Source organism: Plutella xylostella, chromosome 11, assembly GCF_932276165.1.
Source record: "Plutella xylostella chromosome 11, ilPluXylo3.1, whole genome shotgun sequence".
NCBI classification, from domain to species: Eukaryota; Metazoa; Arthropoda; class Insecta; order Lepidoptera; family Plutellidae; genus Plutella; species Plutella xylostella.
Window position 1 is genome coordinate 2,567,592 of NC_063991.1, and position 19,998 is coordinate 2,587,589.

The window sequence follows — 19,998 nt, forward strand, 5'->3', positions numbered from 1 at the left end:
GCAGAAAATGGCTAATAACTTCTAAACGGCTGAACCGATATTTACGAAAATTAGATTGCCAGATTCTAGATGAAATCCTCTTTTACACAGTATGAATAAAATCAAAATCCATCCATCCGTTTCAGAGCTTCAAAGCCTCAAAGACCCAACACATTTTTCACAAAAACTTACGTATCCTTAACGTGCTGCGCGCTCGTGACTAAATGTCTTCTATACACATAAATATTCTTAAACTGTTGGCGACACGGCGCGCAGTAGCTGAGCGACCGGTCGCCGTGGCGCGCGACATGAGCCTGCAGTCGGGCGGCGGAGCGGAACGTGCGGCGGCAAGTCGCACAAGTGAAGGGGGTTGAGCGCGCGTGGATGCGTCTGTGGGAGTAGGAAGGTAGATTCAAATATTAATGAATGGTGTAGTGGTGACCCTGACTGCTATGCCGAAGGTCCCGGTTTCGATTCCCGGCGAGACGATGGAAAAAGTCCTGAAGTGCCATCATATCCCCGTTTTGTGAAACTTGAAATGTTTTTATTTTTATAAAATTACTGACGCATAGGAAAAATCTGAGATTTTTTTAGGATGATACGGAGGGTTATTCCTATCATCAGAAAAATTATGAGCTTTGTTCAATTTTTTCAGACATAGCCTATTATGTCTTCAACTTAAAATATCAACAAAAAAACGCAAAATACTCCTCCCAAATAGATTCACTGACTCAGCATGACATGAAGCTTGAATAGATAAATACATGAAGTTGAATTATTGAAACATTAACTATTATTTTATTCTTATCTTCACTATTAAAATAATATTAATTAGGTTTTGGCAGGACAAAATCTAAGATTTATCTAATATTTATTATATTAGCAACATCATGACGACCGAATGGCGTAGTGGTTAGTGACCCTGACTACTGAGCCGATGGTCCCGGGTTCGATTCCCGGCTGGGGCAGATATTTGGATGTGCCCGTAAAATGGCAATAGGCCCGCCCCCTATTACATTGGGACTAACATAACACTCTGGCGAAAAGTGGGTGCAGCAATGCACCTCTACCTACCCCGCAAGGGTGTACTAATCAAGGCGTGAGTGCGTGTGTGTGTGTAGCAACATCATAGGTATCTTACCGCAAGTGAGCTCTTAAAACATCCTTTCCTTTAAATTTATCTCCGCACTCATTACATATGACTAGATGTTGCGTCTGCATGTGCTGAGATAGATCTTCAAGTGACCTGAAAACATTTATTCAAGTGTGAAAAGTGACGATATGGTTTTACATTGGAATTTATTTATTTATTTATCAAATATGGAACACCAGCAGTTTACACAACACACACTGATAACTTATTCATTATTACAAATTTCGTTGCGAAAACCATTGTATATTGTTACTACATAGAACAAAGTCCTGACTTCTAGTGCCAGGCTAGGTTGGTTTAAGCTCCGAAGGCCCCGTATACGATTCCTGAACAGGGAAGATATTATTAGCGTTTCGCACAGATTTTTTGTTCTGCATTTTGAAATTTGCCCCTCAAAATAAATTAATAAGCGAATACTACCGCAGAATGGGTATGGGTACAAATGGACTTCTGTTTATTCCGCAAGGGAGCATACTAATACGAGAATGATTTTGACTCTGAAGGCCCAAAAATATTTTTTGCAACTTTAAACTATAAATTTTGCCATATTTATAGAAACACCCGTCAAATTTTAAACAAAGAATTTAAGGGTTTAACAGCACTAAAATTAGAATTCATGCCTTTAGAATCGACATCATTGATGTAAATAAATCACACAAAATGTAAACTTACTTGCAAACCTCTGTGCACTCTCGACAATGTATACTTTCACACGAGTCATCTTTATGTTTCTCCTTACAATGCGAAATGGCAAACGACAAGTTCACAGTTTCATATTTACACAATTTACACGTGTAATATGTGTAGTGCTTGTTTTTGTGACGGTCCATCGTTTCGACATTCGTAAATCTTATCTGACACACAGGGCATACTATGCTACCGTTTTTCTGAAATAGATAAATGGTGTTTTAAACAATACAAAGTTATGAAGGAAAATGGTTTTTAAAACGTGTAGATTTGATGATTAATTCTGTAAATACCTTATGATGTTTCTTTAAGATATGTTCGTCAAATGTTTCTTTCTTATTGAATCCTAAAACGCATGTATCACATTTCATAGCGATTCTTCTATAGTTTGGAGTATTTCTTTTAATTTCTCTATTCTTTTGCATTTCTTCCTCCGTCATTACTACTTTACTAAATTTATCAAAAACATCTATCTCTGCTGTGCTTTTATTAGCATCCTCTTTGTAAATTTTATTTTTAACCACTTTTTTCTTAGCTTTCACAACATTGGGTGTAAATTTTAATTTTGTTTTAGATCTGGTACAGTTTCTTTTGCTATCTGTGGTTTCAAGTGGTCCAACATATAAATTAGAGCTATTAAGTAAATCCTCGAAATTGTCTGTGAAGTGATCATCATCATCATTTTCTTCTTTTATGGTATCTTCATTTTCATATTCTTTACATTCATTTGTTTCATTGCTCAAAAGTTTAGATTGCTCTTCTTTCATCTGAAACATAGAGAATTATGTTAAATTTAGAATAGAAGTGATGAATTTAAAGAAATGTGTATACTAGTCTAGTTTAATTCTCTCCATATTTTATTGTAATACCTATGTATTTTGTATACAATACAGTGTTAAAATAAATAAATGTGATTTAGTGTTTATTAATTATGGATTCCCAATTTCTTAAGATATATTAGAGAGAGCTGCTGATATCATAAAACAGATGATTCATGCTGTTAAATAAGCATGTGAAATAGTTGAGTCTTCAACTGAGCTTTGTCCAGTCTCTTTGGACTGTATTAGCTAATAAAATTAGATACCAATGTAACAATATTGAACTGTATCTATTGCATATACATACTACATATGCCTTCTGCTATACATTGTATTGCATATACTACACATTTAAAAGCACTGTTTACTAGCTACACCCATAGAAGACTACTCTTACCAGTTCTTTAGTTTCCTGTTTTACATAGTCACTACTTCTATTGTCATTATCTCTGTTTTTCTCTACTTCTACTACCAGATCTTGTGATTTCTTTGGAGGGTACTCTTCAATGAGTACTGTGGATTTTGACAATGTGGATAGAGATTGAGGCTCTTGCTGAAAGGATTAGGTAAATATTGTGCTAGTAAATATGCAGGTGTGGCATAAGTTATGTTGCGTTATTTAAAAAAAACATAGACTAAAGAAATGTTCTATTTATTTAGTTAACACAACACCCAGGGACGTGCTGAAAAACAGCGCTGGCAATAAATATTATTTTATTTCTTTCTTTCTTTCTTTCAAAGTTCTGATTTAAACCCATGTTTAGACTACTGAATGAAACTCTGGACTATCATCATACTGTAATAAATTCAATATATATGTTTTAAATTATTTTTGGATAACAGAAGAGAGAGAGACTGCTAATAGCAGAAGATACCAACCTCAATAGAATATGTCAAGTAACTTTCAAGCACTTGTAATGATTTTTGAGATTTTTCCACAAACCGACTGAATTTATATATCTTTGTTCGGCATTCCCAACATAGTTTCAGGGAAAACTTAGCGTGGAGGTGTTTAAAATACTGTAAAATAAAATTATAGTTAGTTATTTTGGAGTAACTATAATAATTCAGTGTGTATATTTCATTATTGTAGAACTAAAACGCTCAGTTCTGAATTGAATACATAGTAAATTAACGTTAATGTTAAGTTCTTACCTGAGTTTCCTCTATTGGTAGTAGAGATAGTAAATTTAGCCAATATTTGTCCTGTAATGGAGTGAGAATTCTGTCCTTGGACAAACAGAGAGCGCATAAATCAGTCATCTTCTATCTGATAATCGTTATCGTAGTTTTAATTTAAAACGTACAAAAACACCATCGCTCATAAAAATTTGCTAAAAATTGGCTGGCTGAAAGCTGAAGCAAAACAGCTAATGACAGCTGTCAACGTTGTAAGTGACATTTACACTCATACCATATTGGTGGTAATCTGTGGTCAGTGTAAATAATGCTATCACTACACAGTATGCTTTTACAAGTAAAAATATGGAAATAAAAATTAAAGTACCTAAAAGATTAGGATTTTCCATTTCAACATAGTTGTCGAAAGAATCCACTTGGTTAGGAGGAGAAGCACTTGTGTTCCTTGGCTCGGAACCTCTCTATTCCCACCACCAATTTTTTTGCGTGCGTATTTATTGTCTATGTTTTGATGACAGCTTCATAGTTAATTTTTCTTATCTGTGTCGCAAACACCGACGAGAAAGCTAACAATCAATTAATTTATCGGTTTTCACTGAAATAACACTTTTTCTGAGATGAATGGTGGCTAAAATCCGCTGAAGATGTCGGAGATTTGTGCGTTTTGTTTGTCGAAAGACAGAAACATATCTCCGGTGCTGGACAAACACTGGTTCACGTTTCACTCCATACTTGAATGTGAAGATGCTCAGGTAATTTTACTCCAGTGGGTTGACTGGCAGTCATTGCTTTTATCTTAAGCCGACTTTCTGTACATTAAGTTAAAAATACGCATGTTACAGCTGCGAACATTAGAAGTTAATAGTCAGGAAACTATTAAAACTGTCAACATTCTATGTTGCTCTTCCATGTTTGTTATTAAGGGTCTGCAATAGGGAATCGAGGGTTGGCATTGTCATAGAATTATGTAGTAAATGATGCTCTACAGCCTTGAAAAAAATCACACAGGTAGTTGAAGAGTCTAGCTAGGTGCTGAATCATTCGAATTTAAGTAAATGACTATGGATAACTGTAAATTAATTTCAGAATATCAAGAAAAACCAGTCAATCACACTCCCGTATTGTAACAACTGTGTCGTAATTATTAAGAATTTTCATATGATTTTTATCATATTATAAAGTTAAAGGCTTGGACTAGGCGCTAAATACCTTGTTTTTTAATAAACACACACTTATTTTGTGTAAATTAATCCCAAACTTGAGCAATTTTTTTCCCTCAAATCTTCATACAAATATCTATGGCGGCTTTCTGTGTTATAAAATCATAAACACAAGTGACGTTTGACTCAGTTGGCCGCTGGCCTCCAAAGAAGGGTCACGTCGGTTTAGGCAGCACTGACAGCTCGCGATCTTATCGTGTACAGATACAAAATCACTGCACATTGGTTGTCATTGCACTTTTTCAACTTTTATGACACCAACATAATTTGATTTGAAATTGAGGAAGCATAATTCTTCCAGTATATTCAATACATTAAATTAAATTAGATAGTGTGCAATATTCTCGTGATATTACAGTCTCGTAAAGGTCTGATGAGGAGCAGGAATATAGCGAATGGATCTAAGTGATGACAATACGCACGAACATTAGGTTAGGGATCAAAAATACAGTCTCTTGGTGCTGGTTGAGGTATGGTCTCGTGAGGATCTGATGAGGGCAGTAACACGGTGGTGGCTCAATTTTATTTCAAAGATGTTAATAGCTAAAAGCATCGAGTTTGGGCTATTAAGTATGTTTTTCAGAGAGAGAGAAAGAGATTTTGTTTTTCCTCTGGATGTGTTAGGTTTACTGGGTTTACTAAGTTCATTCTGTTAATGGCATCAAGTTGTTATGTGTTCATAAGTAATAATTATTTATTAACAAAATGCTGTTGATTCTCCACGAAAATGTAAAAATAAAAATAAAATAAATAAAAATAAATTCGTAACGTAAAATTGTCAATGACGGAATTTCTTCTATAGACAGTAGCCACAAAAAAAACAAACGATAGATGGCGTGATTTGAAGATAAAGATACATTTTTTCGACACATAGACAGCAACAAACAAAAAAAATACAGATTTAAAGAAAAGAAACACATACTTATACAAAACAACAAAGAAAAAAAAAGGATACACATCAAAATAACTGGAAAAAATATAAGCCCCAATTTACTTGTGTGGGACAGGGAGTACCATAATATTTTTTTTGGGGTACTCCCCATTTATGCGAAATATAAGCTTGATATCTTTACCCGTTTCTGAGAAAAAGGGCGGTGACAGACAGTCAGTCAGACAGCGGACAACAAAGAGATCCTATAACGGTTGCTTTTTTTCTTTTGACGTTCGAAACCCTAAAATTAAGTAAAAATAGTATTATGCTGCCAAAAAATGTACTTACAGGTATTGAAAAAGCGGTATATAAACAAATTATACCAGCAGAGGGTTCACCATTTACCTTAATGTTACTTATAAAACGGCCTTGAGTGGCGGTCAAGTTGGTCCCCGCCTGCGATACTTTCCATTAACATTGGGACTCGTTTTCATGTTTTTAGCGTACAGTCAGGTTTTTAGTTTTTTATAATTGTATTTTTTTATTTGTAACTTTTCCTTCATTGGAAGGAGACCCGTGCCCCAGCAGTGGGGACGTAATGGGTCGTGATGATGATGATTTGTAACTTTTTAGTTGTTTTTATTTTATGAAATTTTACGTCGGTAGGTAGTTCATGATCATTTTTTATTTCAATAATTTTGGTGTTGTTATTTAAATACCTTCAATATGCATATTTTTGTAATGTGAAAATCAAGTCCATTCATTTGATACCTTACACGGCAAAGTTGAATTATTATTTTTTCGATCATCACGTTATGTCCTCAAGAGGGCGCTATGTACATTTTAATGGAACGTCACATAGCCTATAGCCATCGCGCCATCAATACGCTTCTAACAATACCTCATACATCAAAATCTATCAAGCCGTTTAGGCTACAGGAGGGAACAAAGAAACAGACAAACATACATATATACATACATACAATCAAAAAACATTACCCTCCTCCTTCGGCAGTCGGGTAAAAAGGAGTAAGACAGGGGGTCATTCTGAACTTATGCTCTACGAGTTTTGGAAATTAACAAAAAAAAACCTTTTTCATATAAACTTTGTTGGACATGTGACTTTTTACCATGGAAAACGAATATTTTTTTTCGCGAATTTGCAAATCTTGTAGAACAAAAGTTGTTCAGAATGACCCCTTGAGTCATCCCCTTTTGGCTTAGTATAGCCCTTTTGCGACACTATGTATTTACTTTGCTTTGTCGTCGGGGTTCAGTTGGCTGGAGGATGCCCGAAACTTATTATCTACACTTTAATAGTTTTAGTTACCTTTCTACAAGTAAATACCACATTTGTTTGAGAAAGCTAATCGGGTTCCGAGTATAGAGTAAAGTGGCACCCCTATTAATTTCTACTCTTTCCTGGTGCCTACCAGTGTAAGTAAGAATTATACTTACTTACCCTAAAATCACCCAAAATGTACTTGAACATAATTGTCAATAAAGTTGGCGAGTAAAAGTTTATCGACCCACTGTGCAAACTTACATGTGTGCGTGTCACTGCGTGTGCTGTGTGAAGAGCATTGAAAACCCAAAATTGGCGCGGCACGTCACCCTGTACGGGCCCTTAAATACTATTTAATTAAATTTAATGTCTTACTTCTACCTACTAATTATAATTTCTCCAGTTTTGTAGAAACTTTAAATGTGTATACGTGTTTAAGACTCTTTCACACATAGCATTTTTTGTTAATGAAACTACACAGTAATTTTAAACAACATCACTTACTCATAACTTGTGTTAATAGTTACAGTTAGGTATTAATAATAATATCCTTGCATTGTTTAGGAGGCAAAGGTGCATTGTTGCACACATGCAATTATTATACTCAACAAGTAACAAAACTCAAAGTGATAAATAAAAAAATATATTTCAAGTCTTAACCTAAGGTTATTCTAATATCCATATAGCCATCCTTATATATTATAGACCATTATAATTATCAAGAAGAAGAAGAAAAAACTTTATTTGACACAAACAGCAATACTGATAAAGTCAACCACACAAATCACATTTATACATAAATTATTTGCTGTCATTGTCAAAAAGGTGTCCACTCAGCTAATGCAGTGCCCTTGGCTAGGGCAAGGACACTGCACTGGTATATTAGTATCAAACTCTTATTAAATCTAACTCTACATTACAAATGTTTCAGTACATGAAGTTCCTTCAGTCAGAATGTCTGCTGAAGTTCTGCTGGGAGTGTCGGTTCAGGGTGGAATCCTTCTCCGAGTTCGTGCACAACGCGCAGAGATGCGTGCGGATACTGAAGCAGTACTGGACTTGTCCTGCCATGGTAATGGGTTCATCATTTGTTATAACCTGACCAACGTGAAAACCCTGAGATTCACACACTAAAACTTGTATAACTCTTGAATTGCTAAGCCGATTTTGATAAAATATAGCTAAGACACAAAAAAAAACAAATTGAAAAATTGCATTCAAATGATAAAAATAACTCATTCAAAAAAAGGTGTTCGCAAAAGAAATACTTGTATTTATCTTATCTAACGTAAATTGTTATAATTTTATATAATTTTCATTTATTAAAATAAAATTTTGTTACTTTTGAAACTGCACTTTCTATTCTACTCTTTATTTTATTTTATACTATGAAATACAAAGCTACAAAATTTCATAATAATCCATACTATTTTTTAGTTATGTCATAAACTTAATTTTAATACTGAAAAAATCCATTTTTCCCGCAGTACCCACCAACAAACTCCAAGTTATCTTGCACTCAAGTGGACCTACTTGAATACCCGCCGTTTGCCGTGCTGAGTGAACCAGGGGACGCTGCACCGATGGCAGCGAGACAGCATGAAGAGCATAATGATATCTTCAAGATTGTCAAAGAGGAGAAAGAATCAATGGTACTTACTGAATAATTTTATGATTCTCAAGGACACCTTGTTACATTTTGCTACAAAGATATTTGACCACATCTATGTGATTTAAGGTTTACTTTTTTGAGTTGTGTAGTCAAGGCTCTTGGCAAGCAGACATGCAATGTAATGTTTTAGATAACTTCCCTACTGTACATTTTGAAAAATACCTTATCTGGTGCTGCTACTTGGGTTGGTTATCAACATCGATAAACTGCATGTTCCCCCAACCACAGCACCGTATTTATGGCGAATCGCGATATAGCGAAGTTTATCTACGTCGATAACGAACCAGTGTCCAAAAATAACCTCAAAAACACATTCCGAATCGTTTAGTTATTTTTTATAACCATAAACAACCTCCTCCAGACCACAGACACAAAACACCCCGCACCAGCCAGCACGAGCCTCGTAAAACTAGAGCAGCACTCCGACACAGAGTACCCTGAGGCTGGCGGTGACACAGAGTACCCAGAGGCTGGTGGGAGTGACTCGGATGTGGGCGAGATGGATGTGACTGTTGGAGAGCTGATCCGGAGGGCGAGGGAGGCTAAGAAGAAGAGTAAGGTTAGTTGGGAATTTGTTTTTTTTAATTTGCATTTACACAAATGCATGGCTCGTAATAGTCTATCTACTCTTGGCAGACGGGTTGGAGATATCATACAACATAAAGTTATTAAACAATTTCATAACGACGGTCGAATGGCGTAGTGGTTAGTGGCCCTGACTGCTATGCCGAAGGTCCCGGGTTCGATTCCCGGCTGGGGCAGATATTTGTTTAAAAACAAATATTTGTACTCGGGTCTTGGGTGTTGTTATTTATATTTAGTATCTATCTATCTATGTATTTGTGTAAATATATCAGCTGTCCGACACCCATAACACAGGTTCTGCCTAGCTTGGGGTCGGATGGCCGTGTGTGAGATGTCCCCACATATTATATTATTATTATTATAACTATACGTAGGTATATCAAGTATTATGTATACGACCGGCGTCAGCTTGACGCTATTCTGACTGGCGAATCCTTTCATCACGGTGATAAACCCTACAAAAAGCAAGCAAATCATAAAAATCTTATTATGAGAGAAGATAATGAATATATTCAATAATTATATTCCTATTTTCAGACTAAAGTAACCAGAAAAGTGAACTCTAAATACTACTCACTAGAGACGGTTTCCGAAGAACAAGCGTTGCAATGGTACCTTGAGGAGAGCAAACATAATGAAGTGAAGACTGATATTAGTGATGCTTTTGATGAGGTAAAATGGGCTTTTAAATACAAACTATACTCGATTTTAGACGATTCTCACAGTGCCACTCATGATATTGCATGTTGTGTGAATGCTTGTTTGGATTTTGTTTATAAGTATGTGCTATAGAAAACACGCGCAGAGCAACACACTGAAAACTCATGTATGTGAATTTAATTTGAACGCAACGTGATTTGGGGCAGAGTGAGAATAGGGCACAGTCATAAAAAATAATGTAAAAGCTGCGAGATATCTTGACTGTTTGTTGAATAAGCTAGGATATATCGCAGTGCTTTCTGATTGAAAAGGTACATAGGTATATTAATAGAATATTGGTATACCTGTAATCCAATAAAACCATAAACCAGTGACTTATTTCTAAATACTATGGCTTTATAAATATTCTGTACATTTGGTTTTTAGGTTGCCACTCCCCACAAGTGCACTATTTGCAAACAAGGATTTGAAACCGAGTGCGTTCTAAAGCAACATTCGGAATCTCACTACACGTTTTACAAGTGTAATATATGTCAATATGAAACTAGAGAACTGAGTGATATCAAATTGCATAAAAAGACTGAACATGGAAAGAGTCGAAATGGAATGGTAAATGATAATGGCAGCGATATAGAAAATCAACAGAAAGATTCAAAGACACGTGAATGTAAAAAGTGCGGAGCTACTTTTGGGTACGTATTTTTCAAATAATAATGATATACTAACTAGCTGATGTAACAGAGGGTCACTCATTTTATGTACCGAAGACCAGAATGCCGCTACAATGCAATAATGAATTCATTGAAAAAATACAATATACTTTTTAGATGGGCTGTACTTGGTTTTAACATAAAAAACTCGTCTACTTATTCAAATCTTTTGCTCCTATTATATGTTTTATCGTAAACTTTGATGTTGCAAAAAAAGTTTCATTGTTTTTGGAAAAAGCAATTCAAAATGTATTTTTAATGGTGCAAAATAAAGAGTATTCTATTTTATTGTTGCCCTCATAAACTTTTGGGATGGCGTTTTAGACGGTACAACACCCTGTATATCTCTCTCTCAGCCTTCTATAGTCCACTGTTGGACATAGGCCTCTCCTAACAATCCCTGTATATCACACTACATTGTTCCAGGAGCCTGCCCCTACTGCGCAAGCACCGCGCGGCGTGCACGGTGTTCAAGTGCGACTTCTGCGACAAGTCGTTCACACATAGGACGTCCAAGTACTCGCATATGGACCTGTGAGTACGAAGAAAATTATTTATAACTGATGATGATGATGCGGTCCGACCGATTTCGGTCACGGCGACCGCTTCGAGGATCAGACTCGTCGCTCGTGTGCTCGCATGTGGCTTTATAACTAGCTGTACAGCGAAGCACACACACACACACACTCTCTCGCCTTGTACTAATGTACTCCCTTGCGGGGTAGGCAGAGGTGCATTGCTGCACCCACTTTTCGCCAGAGTGTTATGTTAGCCCCAATGAAATAGGGGGCAGGCCTATTGCCATTTCACGGACACATCCAAGACCCGGGAACAAATATCTGTGTTTAAACAAATATCTGCCCCAGCCGGGAATCGAACCCGGGACCTTCGGCTCAGTGCTACAGCGAACCACTTACTGCTGAATGGTTTATGGCGATGCGGAGGTGATAGCGCAACCCCACTGCAAAGGTCGGTGGTGTGGCCTGGCGGGCAACTGCCCAACGGTCAGCGTTGGGATTTTCTATTTGTTGCAGTTAGCTTCTTAAGGTCATGTGTAAGCGCTGCTCATTTAGCGCCGTCAATTGAAAAAAAAGTATATACAGTGCTCCAAAATTGATAATGCGCATAGAAATCTTTGACAGATCGGTTGTTTTCGATTAAGTGACACATGATATTCACTCCTATTTCTTTCGAACAAGGTGCAAAATGCAAGTGTTATTTTTAGGCTCTTACGATTTAATGATTCGGGTGTGAAGATCTGCATGTGCATTATTAATTTTGGACAAGTGTAACTCCGTTTGAAAGCGTTTTTCCCAATAATGCCACTTTTCAGATGAATAGGGGCATCCATTCTTATTCCAATTTTTAGAACCTACCTCCCAATTTTTTTTTATGTTTGTATTTTGAGTTTTAAGTTTTAATTTGATTTTGTTTAACCTCCCAACACCCCAGTACGTTTTAACACGTGGCATGATATATCCATTTGTATTTCTGCAGCCACCACAAGCCGCTGCCGGAAGTGGAGTGTCAAATATGCAAGAAGAGATTTAAGAACAAGTACGCCATCAAGTCACACCTGCAGAAGCACCGCAAGGTAATTTAAAATGAAAATTATTATATCAGATGCAAAGACAGAAAACACAGGACTGCGAAACACATAAAGAAAAAATAAACAATAAAAAATATATAATTTACAATTAGTTATTATGAAAAATTTGCCAAGTGCGTGTCGGAATCGTGAACGGAGGGATCCGGCCGGTTCGTCAATGTGTTTTTTTAACAAATTTTTTCATTAGTATTTGTGTGAAAATAACAATGTTTGTAATTTTGGGGTTGGTTGCATGGCTTATACCCAAAAACAGCCACCACCATCGGATCACTGTTGGAGGCTTTCTATAGTCTGCATTGTTTTCTCAGATACTAAATTGACAGATTCTAAACGGTTCATCAACAGTCGCTTGTGAATAGAACGATACGTCACTTAATCGCGGGACAATCCACTGTTGATGAACCGATCCGAATCTGTCAATTTAGTATCAGAGATTAAAAAACAGACTTTAGAGTCTAGAGTCTAGACAGTTAATATTTTTTTATATCTTGAATTTTGAACCTTTTCCCCCTTATTCGCAGGAGTCCCGCGGCGCCCTTTACTACTGCGCAGCGTGCGGCGTCGACTACCGCACGGCCATACTGTTCCGACAGCACTTCTACAGGAACATGCGGCCCGGCGCGCAGCATAGGTACGTGCACACTACACTGAAAACGCGGGGTCGGACATAGTTAGGACCACATTGATAAGGTATTGATGTCGATTCTGAAGGCACAAAAGTTTAGGGCAAAGAAAATTGACCCCTTTAAGGTGTTCTACCAGTGACCAAAACTATTAGTTAGGGTTTTTTCAAAGCGGCGAAATGATTGGCTAGTGAAAATGTTCAGACGTTACACGCAGAGGCTTCTTTTGTGAACCTCCTGCACAAAAGAAGCCCGTTTTTTTCGCCTCATTGAGCATGGTCGATGGTTGAATCCCGGGTTCCAACCACGCGATTATGTTAAATTTTGAATGTAGCTTTTATTTCAATTAAAATCCAAATAAAGTCTCCTTTCAGTAAATCTATAGCAACAAGGTCACAAACACATACATTCAACATCCTTACTTTCATTTATAATATTAACTTAGAAAACTAATTATGTTAAAATTACTGTTATGTCTGTTGTGTTAAATGCTGTCTGGTGTTTCTTATTTAAATAAATAAAATCATTACCTACTAATTTCTAATAACTAACCTTCACAATCGCCAGAAACGAATGCTTCCACTGCGACATAAGATTCCAGACTCCCAAACGCCTCCAAGAGCACATCTCAACAACCCACATGAAGCGAGGAGTCTACAAGTGCTCGCACTGCTTCAAGAGTTACATGCAGAAGAAGGCGCTAGAGTTGCACGTGACGACCAAACACAGCCGAGAGGTTAAGAAGACGAGGGATAAAATATGCGATGTGTGTGGGAAAGGATTTACGGTGAGTTGCGGTTTTTAGTTTGTTTTATTGAGTGTTTTTTGTAACTCAGATATGAACATAGTTATGAAAAATGGAAGTATCGGCAACTTGAGTAATTGAGTACAGTCTGTCGCGTAATTGAATAAAATTTGTTTGCTATATAATTAAATTTAAGTACAATTTACAACGCAATTTAACGCGCAACCTAGCTAGCAAATTGATAAATTCTTACTTCTATAAACTTACTTCTAAGGAATCATGAGCAAATTGTCTTCTAATAATTATTCAAATACCTAAACTAGAAAGGGTTAAATATCTGCCTGACAGTCATAAAATTGCAAGAGTGCGATTAATTTTAGTTTCAGAAAGTCCAAGTGGCAAATTTATGTTTACGTTTTTTACACCTATCTGATAAATAAATATGTGGGCACATCTCACACACGGCCATCCGACCCCAAGCTAGGCAGAGCCTGTGTTATGGGTATCGGACAGCTGATATATCTACACAAATACATATTAAATATCAACACCCAAGACCCGAGTACAAATATCTTAATGTCTTTAAACAAATATCTGCCCCAGCCGGGAATCGAACCCGGGACAAAAATGGACGCTGCTACGCCGGCGAGAAGCCGTATCGTTGCGAGTTGAGTGCGTCACAGCGATACGGCTTTTCGCTTGCGCGCGAGCGAGACACAACATGGCGAGAAGAATAGTGCGATCGAGACGGAAGATAGCAAGAAGAAAGGTGAACAACGGGTTGCCAAATTCACTATTTACTACCACTTCATTATACGAAAGACATGCAGAATTCTTTGCCTCCAAAAATATTGTACTCGTTAATAACTAACTCGTTACTAACACTTCCTAAATTCATTCCCGCAAACACTGCACGTAAAGAAAGACACTTACAAATTCACTATTACAAACATTGCACTTAACTAAGACACTACAAATTCACTTTTACAAACATTGCACTCAACTAAGACACTAACCAAATTCAATTTTTCAAACATTAAAGTCAATAAAGACACCTATCAAATTCACTGTAACAAACATTGAATTCACTTCGCAAATTCAGTATTAGAAACATTGCACTCAAAAAATACACTTTCCAAATTGACTATAACAAAGTAAGATACTCAAAGTAAGACACTTCAAAAATGTTTATACATTGCACAGTCAAGTAAGACATACAAATTCACTATTACAAACATTGCACTAAAAGAATTTCACTTTTCAATTTCACTATTAAAAATATTGCACTCTTATAAAGACTCTAAATAAATTCACTATAGTTCAATATAGCAAACATTGTGTGTGCGCGGTTCGGCCACACGGGCAGTCTGCACACGCGTGTGAAACTAGCCGCACTGCACCACCAATCACTGGTTCACTCCCAAAGAACAACTTCCCAAATTCATTCCCAAAAACCAAAACGGGTTGCCAAATTCCCTTTTACTTCCACTTCATTAAATGAAATATATGCCAAATTCTTTGCTACAAATATCGTAAATATACACTTTCCAAATTATTAAATATTTAAAATAACAAACATTGCACTAAACAAATTTACTATAGCAAACATTGCACTCAAAGAAAGATACTTCGCAAATTCACTATTACAAACATTGCACTCAATAAAGACACTGACCACATTCTCTATTACTAACATTGCACTCAAAGAAATACACATCCCAAATTCACTCCCGCAAACATTGGATTCTACTTAACACACTTCGCAAATTTCGCTATTACATACATATTACATTACACTCAACTAAAGACACATTCTTAATCCACTCCCGCACTCATCTAAAGACACTTTCTAAATTCACTCTCGCAAACATTGCAGTCAACCACCATCCTCAAGAACCACATGCGCTCGCACACGGGCGAGCGGCCGTACCGCTGCGAGCTGTGCCCGGCGCGGTTCGGACACACGGGCAGTTTGTACACGCATGTGAAACTAGCCGCACTGCACCACCAATCACTGGGTCACTCCCGCAAACATCGCTGTTAATCTACAGAAGTCCCCAGAAACGATTAGCCAAATTCATTATAGCAATAAGATAGTTCAAATTCAATTGGTTTTTTTTTATTTATTTTTTATTGGAATTTGAATAAAAGACACTTCGCATATTGACTCACACAAACATTGCAAACAAATAAAAACACTAACCAAATTCACTATATCAAACATTAATATCTGTCTCAAAGTAAGACACTTTCTAAATTCACTGCCGCAAACATAAAGACACTAACCACATTCACTATAGTTCACTATAACAAACACTGCACTAAAAAAAGCGCACTTTGCAAATTCATTATAGTTCACTATTACAAACATAGCATTCAAAGATAGACACTAACCAAAAGACTAAGTTCTATTGACTCAAGCAAACATTGCACTCAACTAAAGACACTTTATAAATTCACTCCTTCAAACATTGCAGTCGACCACCATCCTCAAGAACCACATGCGCTCGCACACGGGCGAGCGGCCGTACCGCTGTGAGCTGTGCCCGGCGCGGTTCGGCCACACGGGCAGTTTGTACACGCATGTGAAACTCGTGCACAAGAAACGCGGAGTCAGCAAGGAGGGCGGCATTGATGCGGTTATGTGAGTGTTTTGTTTTACTAGTTTTTTACAGCCAGGAGTAGAAAATGCATTGAAAACGCTTTGCATTACAAATGGGAGAAAATTATGAATGACAACAATTTACATATTTTTATTATGTGTATTAGATTACAATACATAACTAAATTATTCGCTCACCTCATCACTAGGTAAATATCATTAGGTGATTGGTTTAAGAAGGCTTTTACTTGAAATTTATTATCATTAATAGAATTTAAGATGCAATTTTCCCTGCGCATGAAAGGTACTGTTTTCATGCTTCCTTTCATGCAATTCTTTCAGAGCGTGAGTGATAAAAAACAATGTTAAAATGTTGGCCGGCCTCATTCTATCTCGCCCTAATCGCAGATCTGTCAATTGTCCATTCCCACTCCCACTTATGTTAATGTTCTTATTGCTTCTTTGTTTCTGCGCGTTACACAAATACCTAATATTTTCGTTATAATAATACGAGTGTAATATGTGCAGGTTTCAATGCACGGCGTGCACCAAGGAGTTTGTGTCGGAGTCGCGCCTCAAGAGCCACTACGATTTCTTCCACTTGAAGAAGTCAGAGTTCACTTGCGAGATCTGCAATAAGGTACGTTCTGTAATTGTACATGAAACATTAAGGTGAAGTGTAAGGCCAACCAGCGCCGCCAATTGAAAAAAATCACAACCGTTTCTGGCGGTAACAACAAAAGCTTGTATTTTTTGCGCTGCTGAACCTTAAATGAGAGTTATATATTGGTAAAACGTCGTGGATGATCGTATGGTGTTGCAAATATCTCCAATCCATAAGCGGCGTCGGTAGAATTTCAAATATAATGTAAGATCCTTACAAGTTACGTCAGATTTGACAAAAGAGCGACGCTAATTGCTAATGTTTGGTGGTGGTTGCCCCACTGTTTGAGACAAGTCCAGTTGTCCACCATTAAATTATTACGGATTGTAAGTTTGCGTTACTAGGAAATGTTTTTAACGAAAAACCAATAATATCTGCCACTGACTATAATAAAAATAAATATCTCTCGTTGCAGATCTTCATATCGGCGTGGAACCTGAAGAACCACCGCACGATGCTGCACGGCATCAACCGCACGCGGAGCTTCCCCTGCAGCGTGTGCGGGAAGGAGTTCTTTGTACGTTCATTCATTCATTCACTTATATCATTCATTCATTCATTCACGGCTTCACCGCACCCGGAGCTTCCCCTGCAGCGTGTGCAGGAAGGAGTTCTTTGTACGTTCATTCATTCACTTATATCATTCATTTATTCATTCACGGCTTCACCGCACCCGGAGCTTCCCCTGCAGCGTGTGCGGGAAGGAGTTCTTTGTACGTTCATTCATTCACTTATATCATTCATTCATTCATTCACGGCTTCACCGCACCCGGAGCTTCCCCTGCAGCGTGTGCGGGAAGGAGTTCTTTGTACGTTCATTCATTCAGTAATATCATTCATTCATTCATTCACGGCTTCACCGCACCCGGAGCTTCCCCTGCAGCGTGTGCGGGAAGGAGTTCTTTGTATGTTCATTCATTCATTCTATCGCTGATATCATTCATTCATTCACGGCATCAACCGCACCCGGAGCTTCCCCTGCAGCGTGTGTGGAAAGGAGTTCTTTGTACGTTCATTCATTAATTCATTCACTGCTTTCATTCATTAATTCATTCGTTCGTGGTATCAACTGCACGCAGCTTCCCCTGCAATGTCTGTGGGAAGGAGTTCTTTGTACGTTCATTCATTCATTCAATCACTGATATCATTCATTCATTCACAACATTCATTCTGCAGTGTGTGCGGGAAGGAGTTCTTTGTACGTTCATTCGTTCACTGTTTTCATTCATTCGTTCAGTTTCATTGCCTTTCAATGCCATACCGCCATTTCAATTGACGGTTACATTTGTTTTCTAACAAATCATCTTATTAGGGATAATTATGATGATAGAATGAATGAAGGAGAGTAATAACTAAATTGTTACAATAGACGACCGAATGGCGTAGTGGTTAGTGACCCTGAGTACTGAGCCGATGGTCCCGGGTTCGATTCCCGGCTGGGGCAGATATTTGTTTAAACACAGATATTTGTTCTCGGGTCTTGGATGTGCCCGTAAAATGGCAATAGGCCCGCCCCCTATTACATTGGGACTAACATAACACTCTGGCGAAAAGTGGGTGCAGCAATGCACCTCTGCCTACCCGCAAGAGAGTACAGTAGTACAAGGCGTGAGTGCGTGTTTTTTTTTTTTTTTTAATAACAAAATGAATGAAAAAAATGAGCTGATTTTTCCAAAGTCATATAAATGTTATCTGGCGAATAAAATTGTTGCTCTCACTCTCTAAAGCAAACATTCAGACGTCACAGCATTAGTATTATTCTCCAGATAAGAAAGAGTTTATAAATACTTACAAAATCATTTCTCTTCTTTCCAGAGAGTGGACGCGCTGAAATCTCACAAACTAATACACTCAGAAGAACGAACGTTCATGTGTTCCGAATGCGGCAAGACGTTCAAGCAACAAGCGGCCTTATATACACACAACAAGCTGGTACATAAGGGCATCAAACGACCGCCGGCTAAAAGCAACTGCAAGCGAAGCAAGAAGGTTGAAAATCCTGTGATGAATGAATGAGTTAAAACTGGTTTCAGTTAATAATAATAATAATAATAATAATTTATTTCCATATATAACTGTGCAATTTTATGGAAATAAATTATTATTATTATTATTTATTATTATTATTATTATAGTTAAGTATTTTTAAATCTCAGCTACTATATCTTGTTTCACGGGGAAAGACATCTGACAGGACCCTTATTACATTCGAATAAGGGTAGTTTTTGTTTGTATCAGATGTCTTTCTCCGTGAAACAAGGTATAAATTTACAGATTCGAAACGGTTCATCAATAGTCGATTTTCTCGCAATTAAGTGACGTATCGTTCTATTGGCGGGACAATCGACTGTTGATGAGCCGTACATAATCTGTCAATTTAGTATCTGAGATAAAAAAAACAGACTATAGTATTGATACTAAAAGTTAGCGCACAAATATGTAATGTAAAAGATTGCCAATGGAATCCTGTGTACTTAGTTAGAAGCAAAGTTTAGTAAACCGGTACAATGCTACTCATAAAGTAATAAAACTTATTTAGGTATATTAACTCATTTGTAGCTATAGATTGCGTATTACATACAGTAGAACTAAATAAGAAAAATAAGGCTGATAATATACATATTGTAAACATGATTTATTACAAACATGTGTGAAGTCGTATTTTTTTAGTAGTTTTCGTTGCTTTTAATCTAATATTGTAATGTATTCCTCAGAAATTAGATTAACCACTCTTGAAAGGCAATGTATTGCGTCTCTCTTCGCGTCAGACGCAATACATTGCCTTTCAAGAGTAGGGGGGCAGGAAAAAAAAATCTAACTGTGATAGTATAATTGTGGAAGTTAGGCAAATATCACTGTATGAATCACAAAAAAATATGAAACATTTTTATAAGACTGTCATCAATTAGATAAAAGTTTTATCATAGATTCCAGCAGGTTTAACAACTAAATAACATTTAAATAATATTATACAC

General features: G+C 37.0%; 2 protein-coding genes across 2 annotated transcripts; one reads left to right on the top strand and one right to left on the bottom strand.

Annotated features, from left to right (window-relative positions):
• Positions 1-167: 167 nt before the first annotated feature.
• On the bottom strand, positions 168-4,015 carry LOC105390529 (zinc finger protein 652). The gene is made up of 7 exons (XM_048624294.1): positions 3,793-4,015; positions 3,517-3,657; positions 3,032-3,190; positions 2,113-2,583; positions 1,805-2,019; positions 1,121-1,225; positions 168-369 (listed from the first exon to the last, which is right to left on the bottom strand). Exons 1-7 carry the CDS (start codon positions 3,898-3,900, stop codon positions 168-170), a joined length of 1,401 nt encoding a protein of 466 aa, XP_048480251.1. The 5' UTR covers positions 3,901-4,015.
• A 153-nt stretch (positions 4,016-4,168) lies between these two features.
• LOC105393642 (zinc finger protein 90) lies at positions 4,169-19,998 on the top strand. Its single transcript, XM_048624264.1, has 15 exons — positions 4,169-4,529; positions 8,085-8,225; positions 8,641-8,802; positions 9,184-9,384; positions 9,948-10,082; positions 10,497-10,762; positions 11,207-11,314; positions 12,278-12,374; positions 12,911-13,020; positions 13,580-13,799; positions 16,235-16,401; positions 16,888-16,999; positions 17,439-17,540; positions 18,839-19,056; positions 19,159-19,998. The coding sequence occupies exons 1-14, from the start codon at positions 4,422-4,424 to the stop codon at positions 19,037-19,039; spliced, it is 2,130 nt and encodes a 709-aa protein (XP_048480221.1). The 5' UTR covers positions 4,169-4,421; the 3' UTR covers positions 19,040-19,056; positions 19,159-19,998.